Source organism: Vitis riparia, chromosome 6 (genome assembly GCF_004353265.1).
Source record: "Vitis riparia cultivar Riparia Gloire de Montpellier isolate 1030 chromosome 6, EGFV_Vit.rip_1.0, whole genome shotgun sequence".
NCBI classification, from domain to species: domain Eukaryota; kingdom Viridiplantae; phylum Streptophyta; class Magnoliopsida; order Vitales; family Vitaceae; genus Vitis; species Vitis riparia.
The window spans coordinates 2,626,100-2,643,215 of record NC_048436.1 but is presented as its reverse complement, the minus strand read 5'-3'; the positions used below and the strand labels follow the sequence as shown (position 1 = coordinate 2,643,215).

Here is a 17,116-nt window from a genome sequence, read left to right as displayed (position 1 = left end):
ACCAAAACTGTTTGTGGGTAAAGCTTTATCAGATTGAGACTTGCTTTACTTTCTTGCATCATAATTGGGGTGGTATGTAATGGTGAATGCGGTCATAGAATCTTCATTTGTTTGATGCAGAGGATTTACTTTCATGGGTGTTTCTTTGTTTTATTAGGACAGACCCAAGTGCCTAATTCCTTTACTGTCTGGCACATTTTCCCTTTTGTGTCGTTATTTTAGCACAATAAGTTGGAAGATCCTCCATTTTTTTTTCTTACCTTTCATTTTCTTCCATCTTGATGGCGACCATTAGGAGATGTGTATAGAGACAAACTTTCGTTAGATGAAGACTGTTGGCCTCAAGTCTACCCACTTTGTTTCGCAATCCCTCCAAGACTTTTACTTGTACCAAGCCTTTGAAAATGGAGTTTAGAATTTTTCTTCCACTTTGTTGTTCATTTTGTTCAACTGTTTGTGGTTGACAATGACAAAGGGTTTGTTCTTGGCATTCAGGGGGGGATCAAATTTCGAAAGGTTACGTTTGATGTTACTTTTGATGAAGAAGAGATAGTTTCTTTCATGGGTTTTAGAAAATGTCAAAATATTGTTTGTATTTTATGAAATGAGATTTTTGGTTCAAGTTTACAAACAGCAAAGGACAGCGTGATGGAATGAGTCATGCTGATGCACAAACAGAGCAGAAAAAGTGTTTTCCCAAGAACTCATGTAAAAATAATAAGATTAAAAGAACCCTTTTCAAGTTTTATACCGTAACCGGAACTATATCATTAAAAAGTAGGTCTGAATGATCAAGTGTAGTGCATATGGAACACACTTTTTCCGACTTTGCTTTTAAGGCGTATGGACCGAACTCAAGATGTCAAGTATGGGCCTGCGTAACTGATGGAAGCTTGTAAGAGACAAGAGGTGGGCTAAAGCCAAATTCTGCCAGTCCACTTGTGCATAACATGATTTATTTTGGCTTTTTCTATAGTAAAATTGTGGTTAGTAATTATAGTTTTGGCTGAAATGGTTTTCTTTGATGACAATATAATATTGTCATTTATCATCGTATGTTATACCATTTTCAATCTCATTATAAAAATGCCTGGGACTAATTCATGATTTCCGATGCTGCCTGCATCAGGGTAAGGGGATTCTCAGTCACAGCAGAGGAATCGAATGGCACAATTGGCAAGAATGTAGAAAATGATAATGGATTGGGCTGTCATGCCATTACTTGCCTTGAAACTGAAACTGAAACTGATGGTATGATCTAGCCCAACTGAGAAATCCCCAGCTCACTGTTAACCAGAATGCAAATGGATTGGCTTGTTGTGCCATCATTTGTGAGGGGGATGACTCTGATACCCTATGGTGGAGCTGGAGATTTTGATAGATGGTCCTCAATCCTCATGACTTGATCAAGCGTGTTCTTCTAGTTCACTGCATAGCACCGAGTAAACACAGCATCCTTCTTGAAGCCCAAATCAGAGACTCAGGTTCTGATTTCAACAAGCCTTCACCCAAAGTTGTAGCTTATTATACATTTAGGATCCTGCATATAATTGTACCTGCTGTTGCTGTTACGCTTTTTCTTCAGGCGGTCAGAGTGAGGGGGAGGCTACTCTGAGTTCAAATAAAATGAACGCATTCAGGAGCAAGAATCCTCGGTCATAAGCTTTGGTTGTCATTCTTTTCTGGAGAGGCTGTCGGGCATAGCACTCCCTAAACATGGGCTGGAAAGAGTGTGGTAGACATGGCCCATTTCCTTAAAAGGTCCAAGACCAATTTGTAAGCAACTTTGGGTGTCTACAAGGAAGATGCTGCTCTAGGAGAGGATGATGCTTCAGAGTTCAGGGAGTCTTCATGTGAAGGATACAAGTACTGATGAATTTTTGGGAGTTTTTATTTTGATGGTAAGGAGAGGAATGGAAAGATCATCTTTGGCAGGGTTTTTGGGTCTGGTTACAATACAGAAATATATTTTTTTCAGGTATCCACCAAAAAGGTACGTATATTGCTTGTATCCTCATTTGATATTAGCTTAAATCTAACCATATATATCAATGGTCAAGATCTTTTATTCGGTAGACACCACTACGGTGCCTTAAGCATTTTCCTAAAAACTTTGGTGGTATGTTTTATTTTCTGTCTTTTTATGATGACCTCCCTGAATTCGTGGTATCTGGCATTATTCCGTGAGCTTACTGACGTGTTCTGCCTGTTGCACTGGATGTGGGGTATCAATTCTATCATGACTCTCACTGCCTGCTTTTTCCAACTTTTTGACATTCCAACCTGCCGTATCTTTCTTCTGTAAGAGATTTGTTTGAATTCTAATACTTTCAAGTGATTGCATTATTGTAGGGCACATCTGGACGTTTCCTGGAAATTTGAATAGGCCTATTGGGTCTACATGGTGCTTTAAGGTAACCATAGTAGGGTGTTGCTATTAGAGGAATTGACTACCATCATCATAATTAATTTTACAGAATCAGCTTTAGGCCCACATCTTTTTGTAATTGCTCCCATTCACAAAATATGAGTTCATATAGGAATTGATACAATGTAAAAATGAAACTGGATTTCATTTTTTACGACCCTTCTTCCATAACATTACGGCTTTTTATACGTTGTTACTTAATTACATTTATATGACAAAAAGAATAAGGGTATGTTTAGAAATATTTTTTAAAATCGTTACTAAAAAATAATTTTTGAAAATCATTTTTTTTCGTTTTTTAAGAATAATAATCTGTTTTAAGAATGTAATTATAGTTTCATTCTCATGTTGGCTAGTGTAAAACTTACCTACATGACAATGTTTGCCAATGGCCAATGAGCTTGTGGAAAAAATCAAGTTGCTCTTTTTCTTTTGTTTGGAATAATCTTTTCTCTAATGCTCCAATTATATAATGATGTCTCTGAAGAGATCATTGAATAGCTATATCTTTATGGGTGATTTTTTGAAAGACCTTTGTTGTTTTTTGAAAAAAACTGCAATTTGTTTTTTCCTTTTTGGGGGAAAGAAAGCTTTTGCATACTTCGGTCATGTTAAAACCTAGACTACCACAGGGGTTATTCATTTATTGACGGATTTTTCCTCTATCTTCTGGTCCTTGAATGCTATGTGACTAGGGTCTTCTTCATGCCTAGATTTCATACAAATCCCAAGAATGTGTATTCCTGAGACTAGAGTGGGGTTCCCTGAATTTAAGGTGTCAATGTGGTCGGGGATGGGCAGAAGATGAGGGTCCTTACCGAGAAACTATGTTTAAATAATTCAAGGGCTGTTATGTCAACATATTCCTGGGGGATTATATCCATGTGTTCATTCAGAGTTTTTAGTTGCAGAATAACATCAATGAATGATTTATTACGCAATAGATGGCAATTATGCTATAGGGTATTACTAATGGGATAGGCTTCTATTTTCACAGTGGACCCTTTTCATGTTTGGAGCTAGATGTGCATAGCTTATGGAATTCAAAGTAGTAGATTCGGTGACAAAATTGTGATCCGAAGTATGTGACTGGTGGCTTTTCTTTGCTACGTTATTCATAGTGGTAGATGTTCAGCCACATACTTATGTGTCACCCACTTTCTAGGGCCATATTTTCTGTTAAACTGTGGGCTCTATCATGTTTCTTCTCGTTTTATATTAGTGCCTTCCTTCCCATCAGCCATCTCACTAATTGGTGCAGTCAAAGGAAAGAAGCTCAATTAGGTTCCAAAATAGTAGCTATCTCCACAAAATACAAACTCAAGGTAGATTTTAAACAGCAATGAATAGATGATGAGAGATGTAGGAGCAAGCAACCCAGCTAAAAGTTCCCTTGAATGTTTGGTGCAACAACCATGAAAGAAGAAACGAGGGTAAAGGAAAATGCCTTTTTCCACTGGTTCTAATCCCTTTCTTTTCATCAAGAGACAATGAGGGAAAGCATCATGGTAAAGGAAATCAAAGAGAAGAGGATAGTACCTAAAGGGCTCTTGGATCCACCCATTGAGAGGACCTTATCTTCTGCAGAAAAAACATTAACATCACCACAAGTCATCAACTGCAAAAGAGAAATTACAACTTACTTTAAATTCTTACAAGATGATCAGAGCACTTACTACACTCTTTTGGGTGGCAAATGCACCTCAAACCAACCCCACAATTGCCATTCGACTTTTCACACTCTTTACAGATATCTGGGACATGGCCAGGAACTTCAAAAGATATCCTTGTCCCCAACTCAAATCCTCCATCACCATTATCATCACCAGAAGAATCTCTATAGACTCTACTGTAGTGAGAGCAATTCAACTCTTTTGGCTCAAAACCCATGTTTAATTTTTCAAGATCATCGATGAGTAAACATGAAGAAGCTAGTCCAAGTTCTTTTTCATGAACTTGAGAAGAAACTCTGCAACCATGAAAGCGCTTAGTGCAGTTACGGATAAACAGTGATATTGGGTGTCTTTGGTCGGAGCAGTTGAAGAGAAGAAGTGAGTTGGGTGTTGGAGTGGGGAAACCAGCTGAGAGAAGTGAAGGAGAGACGAATTGGAGTGAAGAAGAGCAAGAAGCTGGATGGGATATAGTTAGTATTTTACTTGTGTAGTCAATGGAAGAGATTGGAAAAAGACCAAGAGTGGTTCTAAAGTATAACTTCTGAGATTTGCAGACAGTCATACGGTTTAACATGGATGATTCCATTGAATTTTGAAGAGAGGAAGCTGTTTGAATTCTAATATTACCACAAAAACTTGGCTGAGTTGGTTTTGCTGTGGAAGTAGTGAAGAAATGGAGTGTAAGAAGTAGGGGAGGTAGAAGGCAGAATTTCTTAAATGACTTCATTTCCATCCTTCTTGTCGATTTGATCTTCCAAAGATGAAGACAATCGCCAAGGGGGCTGTTTTTGGTGATCAAGAGAAGATAAAAGAGGTAAAGGTTTAAAGAATAAAGAAAAAACCAGAGAGAATTTACTTTCAATCTGTTTTGATGATGAATGCTACTTTCTGTCTAGACTTCTTATCTTTTGGGTGGGTTCTTTATGCTCTTTGGGACACAAATTAAAGAATATTTGCTTTTCCGAATGCCATTCTCTCTTTCTTTTTATTTTTATCCTTTCCTTTCTAATTTGACATTTCATGTGGACTTTTAAATCCTCTACCATTTCCTTTCTTTATCTTTTCAGAAGAATTCCACCTTTTCCCGTCCCTCCCTTAATCTAAGCTGTTTCAGTATGTGTTCCCCCATTTTCCCAACTTTTTATTAGTTTTTAATTTCTCACCGACTGGTGGGCCTTCAGCTCACATGCTTGGCAACCACCGCACCAACTCCTGCAGCTGTGCATGTGCCTGCATGTCGCTACTCTGCTGGTGAGACGAAGAGTAAAATTTCTGATCCTATTTGGTCAGATCTACAACATTTACCCATTTTGGCAGAGCTTTGAAGCAGCATCTTCAGCCTAAGTTTCTGCATTTTTGAAGCAGCAAACTTGCTGTATTTGGAGAAGTAGCAGGCTGGATAACATGGGGACTCTTATGTTTATAGCTAATCAATATTTCTTCGATCATTCACTACATAAATCAGGTGAAACTTGGCAAAACCTATATCTATCATTTTTGAGCACAGGAAGAGTTACTAGACTGGAACACCCATAATAGAAGAATGACTGATTTGTTGATGGTTGCAAAAAACATAAAAGATAAGAGTACGACAATATTTCCGTAGAAACTTGTCCAATTGCCTTCATAAGAAAATAATGCAGGCAAACACATAGAAGATGCACACACAAGCACACATTACAGTTACTACGATCTGAGGTAGCTTCTTATTGTTTAAAAATCTTGATCATTTTGGTGCCTTGACAGGAACTGCTGGGAAATCGAGCAGAACAATCTTCTCAATGGCTGCTGAAAAGGTAGTAGAAAACTCAACATGATTGGGATGGCTCAGAAATGCAGTGAAGTCCCCCTGGTTATTGAATGTCATCAAGAAGGCATGGGTGAAGCCTTGTCTAAGCATCTCCTGGCTTTCAAGGTCCTGTCCCCTGCAATGAAACTCATGTTAAATTGGTACACACGCACAAAAGAGATCTTGTTCAGATATCAAATGATATTTTTCAAATACATGATACATAGCATAAGCAACGCCAGAAGATCTGCTGAAGTATCCATGAAAAGAAACTTTTGCAATTCCAGGATTATAAAAAGTGTGGCAAAACTGACCATTCAAAGGACTTGACAGTATCAATCTCTGCAACCAACTTCTCCATCCCCTTCACAATCTCTTCCACCGCCACTCCTTCCTTGAACTTGGCTACCACCAAATGCTTGAAATCCCCCATGGTCACTGCCCTGATGAAGCAAATGAGCTACCAAAGCCATAACTATATACACACATTATTTGCATGTCAAACTCCACAGTCACTTCTGGTCACTGTCATACCAAGACCATCTAGTTGCTCGTGATGGCGGCAATCAACAATAAGAAGTCTCTCCTTTATTGGACAGCATCTGCCACGAAATATTTGTGACAGTAGGGCTATGTGTGTGGTGGAGACCCACCCATCAGGAGCTTTCGACGCTCCGCTCTATGGAAACCTGTCCAGCGCCGTTGTCGTAACCTTAGCCTTTTCACATGAATGGGGTCCTTGGTGTCGCTCTTCTGGGGTCTGGGTTTTTGGGGGTGACTTCAATTTCCAAGCGCACTATCATCACATGAACGACCATTTTCTTTCCTGGGTGTGGAATAATATGGAAGGGACTTTTCCTCCTCTCTGTACCTTTTCCTTCAGAAACCTGAAATGCAATGCTTATTGCTGGATTTTTCGCCCTGTCCTTCCCCATGTGCTCCAAGGTATATAATTGTCGTTTGATACATGGATGACATATCGTCACTTATCTTTAAGGAATCTGAGCTAGGGTTTGTCTCTAAAAGCAACTTGTAATTATTATGCTGCAAGGCCATATGGATATTCATCCTAGGCTCAAATTCTGGTTTGTACATTGTGATGTATGGTTTCAACTTTTGGACTTGCACCCACACTTCCACTCAATCACCATTTTTTTTAATCTCAATTTCGTCAAGTAGTTGATTTACTCTCTTTACATTTTTCGTTTAATTAATTATGCTATTAACCTTAAGCACCTTCTCTGAAATCCTTGTCTACATATGAACAGTGAAACTATCCTTTCTTCTGCGGAATTTCATTGAATGAAATGAAAAAGCAAGTTGGAGAAACTGTTCATATCTGACTTTCTTTCCCCTCTTCATTTGAGAATTTCCCTCAACTTTTAACTGACTTCTATTTTACTTGTACAGTGGCATGACAGTACAAAAGAGTTGAGCACAGTGTCATTGTCAAACTTACCTCAGACAAAAAGAATAAAATACCAGTAAATGGGATTTTTGTCGTCCCAGTTGATCAAAGAAATATAATCTGGATCTATGCTCTAATTATTATTATTATTTTTCATTAAAAAAAGAAAATCAAAGAAGGTAAGGTAAAACTTGAGATTACATAACAACAGCAGGGTGCAACCAAAGAGCTGCATGAGTACAATTAATTTTTTCCCCCTAGTTTACAAGAGTTACCAAATTAAGGGTCAACAATTTAGTTTGAAAAATTATTTTCACGCAAGAGCAGCGACGCCAGTGCTCTACCGACAAAACAATAGGCAGGGAAGGGTGCGGAAGAGAACTGGAGTGAAGTGGGTGTGTAAAACTGTGAAATGAATCAAATGATCAAGAGAACAGCATGAGCGCCACACAGTCCATTCAAAGTTGAATCAGTGCACTGCTACCGTCTTTGCTGCTGCCGCTGCTGCATCATCTGATTTTGATACACTAAAGACAATGTGCAAGACGACAGGTAAATCTGCAAGCCCCGCCCCGCCCCGCAATGGGTTAATGTTAGCCACTCATGTGTAAACATCTTGGCACGAAAGAAAACAAGTTTTCAACACAACGGCTGGTTTATTCATTGATTTCATTATGCTGAGGATAAGTATGATGGAGATTTTGTTTGTCGTGGTGCTTTTAGATGGATTAGTTTTGATCAAGTTCCGGGTGGGTTTAAAGTGCTTATGAAAATGGTTCAGAATGGGAAATAAATGAGTATGGCCAGGAGGGCTGGATGCCTGTTTTAAAGTTGAAAAAGTAGTTTAATGTATGTATCTACCAATGTTTGTTTTGTCTGAACTAGGGGAGTTAAATTAATCAAATCGTATTAAGTTATAACTAGAGAAATATTGCGATTTATTGAAAATGCTAGTGTTTAAAACTATTGCAGTTAGATTATATGGGAATGGAGTGTTCAAAGTAAAGATTAATTGCTGGAAGAGAAAAGAGATTGAAATGGTAGACAATAGTGAAATATGAAGTTATTTTGGTATTTCAGTGAATGGGTGTGTCAAAAGGTTGGGCTAAAACATCCGGAGGGTTAAGAAAAGGTGATCCTCTCCCTCCTTTTTTTTCCCTTTTCTTTTTTTTTTTTGTTTTTTTGTTTTTGTCGTTGATGTGTTGAGGATGGTGTAGGAGCTAAGGAGCATGGTCTGTCCTTTTAGTGGGTAAAGATAGGACAAAGATGTCTTATAACGTTGATGAACATATTCTAAAAACAAGGTGAGATTGATACAAATATATAGGCAGTATAAAGGGGACGAACATATGCAGAGATGACAAAGAAGGCTTGTATGGTAGTGAGCAAAAAGAAGTATAAAGGGTAGCTAAGATCGATAGGAATGACCACGAGGTATTAAACTAAAAGTGTATTTGATAATGATTTTTGAAAAAGTTTCTAAAATTTCTAATACTTTAATAAAAATTTTCAATTGTTAGAAAGGTTAAAAATGCTTTTTAGAATTATTATCAAATGGGTTCTAAGTGTGCTTGAACCCCAAACATTGCACATTCCACTTGTTTTTATAACACTCATTTACATTCTCAAACTTTTCTAATAGATTGTTGATCCTAAAATCATATCCCCAATTTCTTTATTATATCATTGATGAATCAAGTCATTTACTTGTCAATTCCAAAGTAATTCAGAAGAATTTTGTGGTAAACAAGAACACAAGCATCACCCGGGATGTGCATGAGGCAACCTATGGAAGCATCATAACATGTGATGTGTAGGGAGTGATGGTAACATTACTCGAAAGAAATAGAATTCAGTAAGACATGGATGGTGACATTATCTATTAATATGTGTGGGATTCTGAGTAGTCTAGGATTGAATTTGATATCCAAAAAGCTATGAACAATAAACAAATCATCTATTGAAGTTGAGCGGACAACATCAAGAATGTATTTATTTAAAATTGAATTCATGAAGTCCTCCTACCATGCACATTATTGAAGAATTTCAGGTGAGCTTTCACTAAAGAGGAAATCTTGTATTTGTAGTCGAAAATTGATAGACTAAGCAAAGCCTAAAGAATAGAGGAGGATGTTGATTCAAAAGACATGTGATCATGAACATTGTGACCGTAGCAACTTCTTAAGTGGAAATTAACATATGCTTTTTATGAACTAAAGTATGTTAGTTGATAATATAATATGAGTATCTGTAACTTAAGGATTGAAGAAGAAATCTTGATGGTTGATAACATTACCCTATTAGATTATGGATACCATTTCATAGGGAGTTTGTGTGCAATGAATGGTAGATCATAAACTCGAGCCTTAACTTGTTATAATTTCAAAGGACATTGGAGTGCAGTTGGCTCTTTTTAGTGGAATGTTGAGTTAACTTAGAATTGGACTATGAGGGAGCTAATATTTTTTTATGGGTTCCAATGGTTCCCACTCGAGCTCTTAGTTCATGATAGTATGTTTTATTTGAGGGATTTGAGTTTTTATTTCACAAGTGTGCATAAGGGCGTTTTGGTAAAAGTGCAAGGTTGTACTAGATCTTATGGATGGTCTCTCTAGATTGATGGGTTAGATAAATTAATTAATTGGAACCCATTAGGGCTAATTAATTAATTAAGACCCATGTGGGCTAGATTAGGTGAATCAAGCCCAATTGACTCAAGTCATTTAAACCAACAAGGAACCTTATATAAACCTCCTTAAGGGTTTAGGTTTTTTTTACATTTTCATCATTATCTTCTAAACAGAGATCGATAGAAACCATAGCCACCTGTAAGAGAAGAAGAGAAGCTCACTCTTCTCTTGTACTAGGATTCATGAAGAGAGATCGAGTGGATAACCTTTGGGTCAATGAGTTCTATCAAATCCATGTTATCTCCTTTGAATTAGATTCAATCTAGATCACATGTATGGTTCTTTTAATCTCTAGATATAATATATGTATTGGTTTTTGAATACCATATTTCCAGTAATATATTAGATCAAGAAAAGCTTAGAATAGAATGCACACAACTTATGAGATTCGGAGCTAGGGAACAAAATAATTTGGGGTTCCCAATAAAGATAAGTGGTATGGATGAGATTTTTTTTATTTGCCTTTATGTTGATGAGTTGATTTATATTGATAACAATATTGTTTCTATGGAGGAATTTAAAAAAATGATGCTTAGTGAATTTGAGATGATTGATCTCAAGCTGATGAGTTATTTTTTTAGGTTGGAAGTAAAGTAGTGTGATGTTGGAATTTTTATTTCTTAAGAGAGGTATGCAAATGATCTTCTTAAGAAGTTCAAATTGAAAAATTGCAATCCAATGAAAACTCCTATGAACACCAATAAGAAATTTTGCTTGAACGATAAGGAAGAAAAGATTCATGTTCAAGAATATTGAAGTTTGATTGGTAGCTTATTGTATCACCAATAGTAGGCCAAATATTATACAAGAAATAAGTCTCTTGTCAATGTTTACACGAAGTCCAAGCAAACTTCATTATGGTGAAACCAAGAGAGTATAAAAATATATGGTATTTGGTACACTAATGTTAACAATCTTCAACAATGTGGTTTTTTTAATAGTGATTGGGTAGGTTCAATTGAAGATCGAAGAGATGCTATAGGCTATGATTTCGATTTTGGTTTAGGTGCCATTTCAAGGAGTTCAAAGAAGTAGCCATTAACTGCACTATCTTCTTAAAAGTTAGAATATATTGCAACAATTTCTTCAGCTTGTCAGGGTGTTTAGTAAAGAAGAATGTTAAAAAAATATGAAACAACATCGAGAAAAGCCCGCGGTTATCCATTGTGATAATCAATCCACAATTCCTATGATAAAGGACTGTGTTTGATGGGTGCACAAGACACATAGAGATATGTTATCATTTTATTAGAGAGTTTGTAGCCAAAGGAACCATCAAGATGATATATTGTAGCACCAATGAACAATTTGGAGATATATTTATGAAATCTCTATTTTTGGTTTAGTTTGAGTATTTCAAGGATATGTTAAGAGTTACGAATTTTCAATGTTAAAGGGAAGTGTTGAAATTAATGCTGATATGTTATTGGTTAGTTATAATTTTAAATTGAGTCAAATACTTCTTATGTGTATTAATGGTTAGTATTAGTGGGCTAGTGGTTGGTTTATTTAGGAATTTGTTAGAATTTGATCGTCCATTTAATGCAAATTGATGACTAAAAAATTAGTCCAATTCAATTAGATTTTTTTACTTCTTATCCAAAGTTTTTAATTGCTCTATTTTATTTTAAATTCTCTCTTCATAATAGTTATAAAGAAGACAGTTTCTTTTTGGATTCTCAGAATTAGTTGTTGCACCTATTTCCTTTAGATCCATAGTTGTAACTCGATCTGTGCTTCACGATATCGTCATGCCTATGCCACATTATGATCTCACCACCCTGTGATGCCATCGCCAAAGCATGATCTCTCTCCCACTGTCTTCTCCACCTACTGGCAACAGCATGCTGCTTGCAGTCCATCAGGGCTTTCATCACCACCACTCTGTATGCCTTACAATCATCACCATGGCTAATGATGCACCTTACTACCACCCCTTTCTTTCATTCTAGGATTTTTTTTTTAAGGTATATCATTTCCAATTCTTGATTTGCTGAATGGTTCTGGTTATGGGTTAAGGCTTGACTTTGGTTCAATTTGGGCATGTGCTCGATTTGGGTTATGATTTAGGCTTCATATTACTAATTAGGGCTTGGGATATATTTCAAGTTGGTTTTGGGTTTGGGCCTAGTTGATTTTCAATTTAACAATTGATTTGGATTTGGGCATGATATTGGGCTTATGATGCATACTATCTTTGGATATTGATTTAGATTAGAGCCTTGGCTTGGATTGTTAGACTATGGTTTTGTTTTATTTATTTATTTATTTTTTAAGTTTGGATGAACTGGTGATAGATTTGGGATAGAATAATTAATTTGTTCCCTTCCTATTGGTTTTGATTGATTTATGGATTTGGGCTTTAGGCTTTGGGTTGTTTTCAATTTGAATTTGGGCTTGTTTTTAGTACTTTAGGTATTTTAGATCTTGGGCTTCAATATTATAATTGGATCCTGTTTACTCTTTAGGCTTTGGACTTTCATAATTTAATGTTTAATTCGGAATTTCAGTCCACTTTTATTTTAATATAGCTTGACCTATAATTTGGGCCTAATTTTAATTTCTTTGGGCTTTGATTTGTTTCGTTATTTCATTTGGACTCAACCTGTGGGCTAAGTTTATTTCTTTTGGGCTTGATTTAATTTGGACCTTGGATTTGGGCCTGTTATAAAATCATTTTTGGCTTGCTCTCGTTTTAGGATTGCACTATATATATACATGAATCTAATCTTAGTATATGAAAATGTTTTGATAATAAATGTCTAAGAATTTTTTCTAAGCATATTTTTATAATAAACTGAATTTTTATAAACCTTTTCTAGACATATTTTGAAGAATAAATTGATAAATAAATGACTTATGTTCTTCTGAGAATAGTTTTAGGGATAAAATTGTCACTATCATAAGTTTCTGTTTTAATTCTGAAAATAATTTGAGCATAAAATGGTTACAATAAGTTTTTTTTTTTTTTTTTGAAAATATTTGGGGCAAAGATGGTTATTTCTAGCACTTTTTAAAATAAATAACTGAGGTTTTTCTGAAAATAATCTAGGAATAAAATATTTTAGGAAATAAATTAATTGATTTTTTAACATTCTTTCATAATAAATAATTGAGATTTTTTTAAAAAAATATTTTTTAAGAATAACATGGCATTTTAATAATTGGGGGTTTTTTTTATTTAAAAAAAATACTTTGGGAACAAAAATAATAAGTTGTTCTAATTCAATTACGTAGGGCTTTATTTATTATTTTAATTTTTGTTTTAAACAAGTGATGACGTCAAAATAAGCCAATAAAACCAATTTTTAAAAATAAATAATTATTCTTAAAATAAAATAGAGATTTCAATCTTAATTGGTGAAGACCTCTTGACTTATACTTTATGTATGAATTCCTTTCACACTAATCTTGCTTTTGTTTGACATAAACAATTACGCCATCATTCTACTTTGGTTTTGAATTATCCTTTCTCTTTATTTTGACTCTTCCATCTTTCTTTCACACTCAAGCAAGAGAATCAGAAGTTCACCGCTTATTTCTTCCTTTGATTTAGAGCCAGGAAGCCAACTTGAATCCAATTACCATCCGGCCATGATTCTTAAGTATGATACTTGTAAAAGCCGGTTATTGAAGGGGTGTGAAAGTAACTCGATTCATTCCATGGATAATTGATGAGAGCAATTCAGAAGTACCTTTTTTTATTTATTATTATTATAGATTATAGCAGACAGTATAGATTTTTTTCATGGATATAACCTAACATCCTGCAATTCTTTTCCTCGACACCAAAGTAAAAGAAAGGACCATGAAATGTCTCGAAGTTCTTGGTCTTGAAAACTGAACGCTATTTGAATCAGTTTCTGGAACAGTAGTTTAGTGGGAATCGAGCAGTTGACATCTTCTGACTTCTGAAGATCTGTGTGTGAAGCCGAATTAATTAAGAAAAAACGATAGTGGCAACAACAAAACTTGCGAAGCCTCATAAGATGATGAAGCAATATGTCCAACATCCTTTTCTAAGTTCTGTAGCGTCCATTGACTATTGATGTCATATGTCGGGTGTACATTTGAAGAGGTGACAACATGACATCCACCTGAAAGATATCGATTGAAAAATATGCAACGAGTGTGAATAGATGGAGGAAATGAACGAGGGTGGACCAGCTTGAGGCCATATCCTTAAATCAGTCGTGAATCACATTTGAATGAATTAGTATACCAACCATATCATATTTTAATAAGTGGTCCATTATCTACCATAGATACATCAATCCAACTAGTTGGACCACTCTATAATTGCATCAGTTTCATCAATACAACAAATGATTAATAGTGAAACCGAAGCACAGACCGAAAAGGTGAAAACGATGGTGTTGGGGATCGATTGGGTAGACTGATTCAACTGGGATATTAAAAACCAAGCTGACGGTATGGGAAGCTTGTCTACTGATTAGTTCATTGCCATTGAGTGTTAGGTCTATGTCTGAATACAAGAAGTTTATATGCCTATACAACAAATGATTAACAGTGAGAAACCGAAGCACAGACCGAAAAGGCGAAAACGATGGTGTTGGGGATCAATTGGGTAGACTGATTCAACTGGGATATCAAAAACCAAGCTGAAGGTATGGGAAGCTTGTCTACTGATTAATTCATTGCCATTGAGTGTTAGGTCTATGTCTGAATACAAGAAGTTTATATGCCTATACAAAGAGTGACGTGAAGGCCGGAATGCTAGCTAGCTAGCCAGTATCCCCCTTTCACATACGGATTTCCTACATATGTCTATACATGCCATGAAGTAATTAAACACACATAACCCTGAACCTCTATGTTGTTAGAATTTTACATTGAAAATCTTATACGACCACCAAAGATGACATACATCCATGTGGTTTCCAAGTTGACATGCAGCTATAGTTTGAGTATGATGCAGAGATGGAGGAAAATTCCAGCACTAACAATGTATAGTACTGGGATCTTATCGCGGGCACCAATTAGAAATTTCTAATTAATAGTTATGAGTAGAAAATTTGTGTTGCAAAAGACATTTAATCTTTATGTTTTTTAATATCCAAAGTTTGGAAATTTGCATATAATTTGATTTTGATGAGTAAAATTTATTTTTCTAGATGTTAAAAAGAAAATTTTGAAAGATGGTTTGATTTATTCATGAGTAGAATTTATTTTATAGGTTGGTCGGATTTTTTTATTCAAGAAGTGTACTGTGTTTTTTATGTTCTCTTTTCATTTTTTCTTTTCCTTTTTTAACCTAATTTTAGTTTCTTTTGTATAATATTATTTTAGGCCACATAAAAATTTTGAGCTTAAAAATTTTCTTGAAATGTGACTGTTGAAAAGTAAAAAAGGTTAAATAAAAATGTGTCGAATTTAGTTTGAAAATTTTGAAAAACTTTAGTACACAAATTAGTGAATTGAATTAGTTTCATGTCACCCTTAGTGAGGAGAATTTCTTAGGAAGTTAGACAGATTTTACCTATTATTAAGATTAATAATTTTTGTTTTAGAGAATTAATTTTGTTGGTAAAAATATAGTTATATGGTTTAGAATTATTAGAAGTTAGATTTTATTGAAAAAAAAAAATGAGAAAATCTCTCTCTCTCTCTCTCTCTCTCTCTCTCTCTCTCTCTCTCTCTCTCTCTCTCTCTCTCTCTCTCTCTCTCTCTCTCTCTCTCTCTCTCTCTCTCTCTCTCTCTCTCTCTCTCTCTCTCTCTCTCTCTCTCTCTCTCTCTCTCTCTCTCTCTCTCTCTCTCTCTCTCTCTCTCTCTCTCTCTCTCTCTCTCTATATATATATATATATAGAACTTTAATTTTTGAGAAACCAAAATATGTTTAAGGATAATGTATAAGAATTAATATCATATAGCTGTAAATAACAATAACAATAATAGTAAAAAAAGGAAAAGAGAAAATAAAAAAATAAAGTGCTATGAAAACAATGCAAGAAAATAAGGTCTATTTGACAATTGTTTTTAAGGATAGTTTTATATTTTTTAGAACAAAAAAATTAGAAAATATATTTGATAACTATAAAATGTTTTCTATTTTTTGTTCTTAAAAAAAAAAAAAAAAAAACAGGGTGTTTTAAGAAAATATCTTTTAGTTGTTTTTACTTATTTTTTGAGATATGTTTTTAAAAAATTATTATACAAATCTTCTATATGCTAACATTTTTTTTTTCCAAATTTCAAGAGGGGTATTTGCCCCTCGTAGGCATTATGTGGCTCCAAATTGTTCATGAGAATCAAAGAAAACAAATATTTGTATTAAAGTAAAAATTTATTCTAGAAATAATATTTTTAATATGATGCTATTGTATATTGTATTTACATCATGCCTACGTGAAGGAAAAAAAAAACACTATAATGATAAAAAGTTATGTGAAATGGAATAAAAATGTTGAAAAAGAAAGGCCTTTCGAAAGGGAGAATTAAAAAGGATACAAGATCCTTAAAGTGACCCAAGTCCATAGTGGATTTAAGTTACTTGAGTTCGGTAAGAAACTTATAAGTACCCTTTTAGGGGTTAAGACTTCAATCTTTTGCCTCTCCCTTTAGTGCATAGAGAAGAAACCTTAGCTTTTAGCTTTGAGATCTCCACCATATCAATGCATGCCTAGACTAAAGGAGTCATCAAGACATATTGAATGTTGAATACATAACTTGTACTATTTCGAGATGCAAAGAGAGGATTCGATAATTGAGCGATAATCATTGTGAGGTCACAAATAGTTCCCAATGAGTACTATTTGTGATTGTGGATAGAAAACTAATTTCATTATTATCATTGTAGATTCATACACTTGTGAATTTCGTTGTTGTAGAATGATGGTTCATGTATGGGAACCATACACTTACATTGAGGAAGCTAATTATCAAGGTTCTATCACAAACTACATCATATTTAGTCTATGAGAGAAATTGGAGTACATTTGCTTTATAATTTATCTAAAACAACGAAATTGTCTCACTTATCCTAAACTTCAACAACTACTTGTTTGGTATTATAACATAAAACTAAAGTCATGAGATATAGAGACGGAAAATAATAAAGTTACTAAAAAAGATTACCTTCATCTAGTTAACATCTTTGGCTGAGACGGG

General features: G+C 34.9%; 2 protein-coding genes across 2 annotated transcripts; both read right to left on the bottom strand.

Moving 5' to 3' along the window:
- Positions 1-3,695: 3,695 nt before the first annotated feature.
- On the bottom strand, positions 3,696-5,054 carry LOC117915733. Its single transcript, XM_034831402.1, has 2 exons — positions 4,105-5,054; positions 3,696-4,009 (listed from the first exon to the last, which is right to left on the bottom strand). Exons 1-2 carry the CDS (start codon positions 4,832-4,834, stop codon positions 3,909-3,911), a joined length of 831 nt encoding a protein of 276 aa, XP_034687293.1. The 5' UTR covers positions 4,835-5,054; the 3' UTR covers positions 3,696-3,908.
- Positions 5,055-5,618: 564 nt separating this feature from the next.
- Positions 5,619-6,487, bottom strand: LOC117915734 (stress-response A/B barrel domain-containing protein At5g22580). Its single transcript, XM_034831403.1, has 2 exons — positions 6,205-6,487; positions 5,619-6,026 (listed from the first exon to the last, which is right to left on the bottom strand). The coding sequence occupies exons 1-2, from the start codon at positions 6,321-6,323 to the stop codon at positions 5,828-5,830; spliced, it is 318 nt and encodes a 105-aa protein (XP_034687294.1). The 5' UTR covers positions 6,324-6,487; the 3' UTR covers positions 5,619-5,827.
- Positions 6,488-17,116: the final 10,629 nt, after the last annotated feature.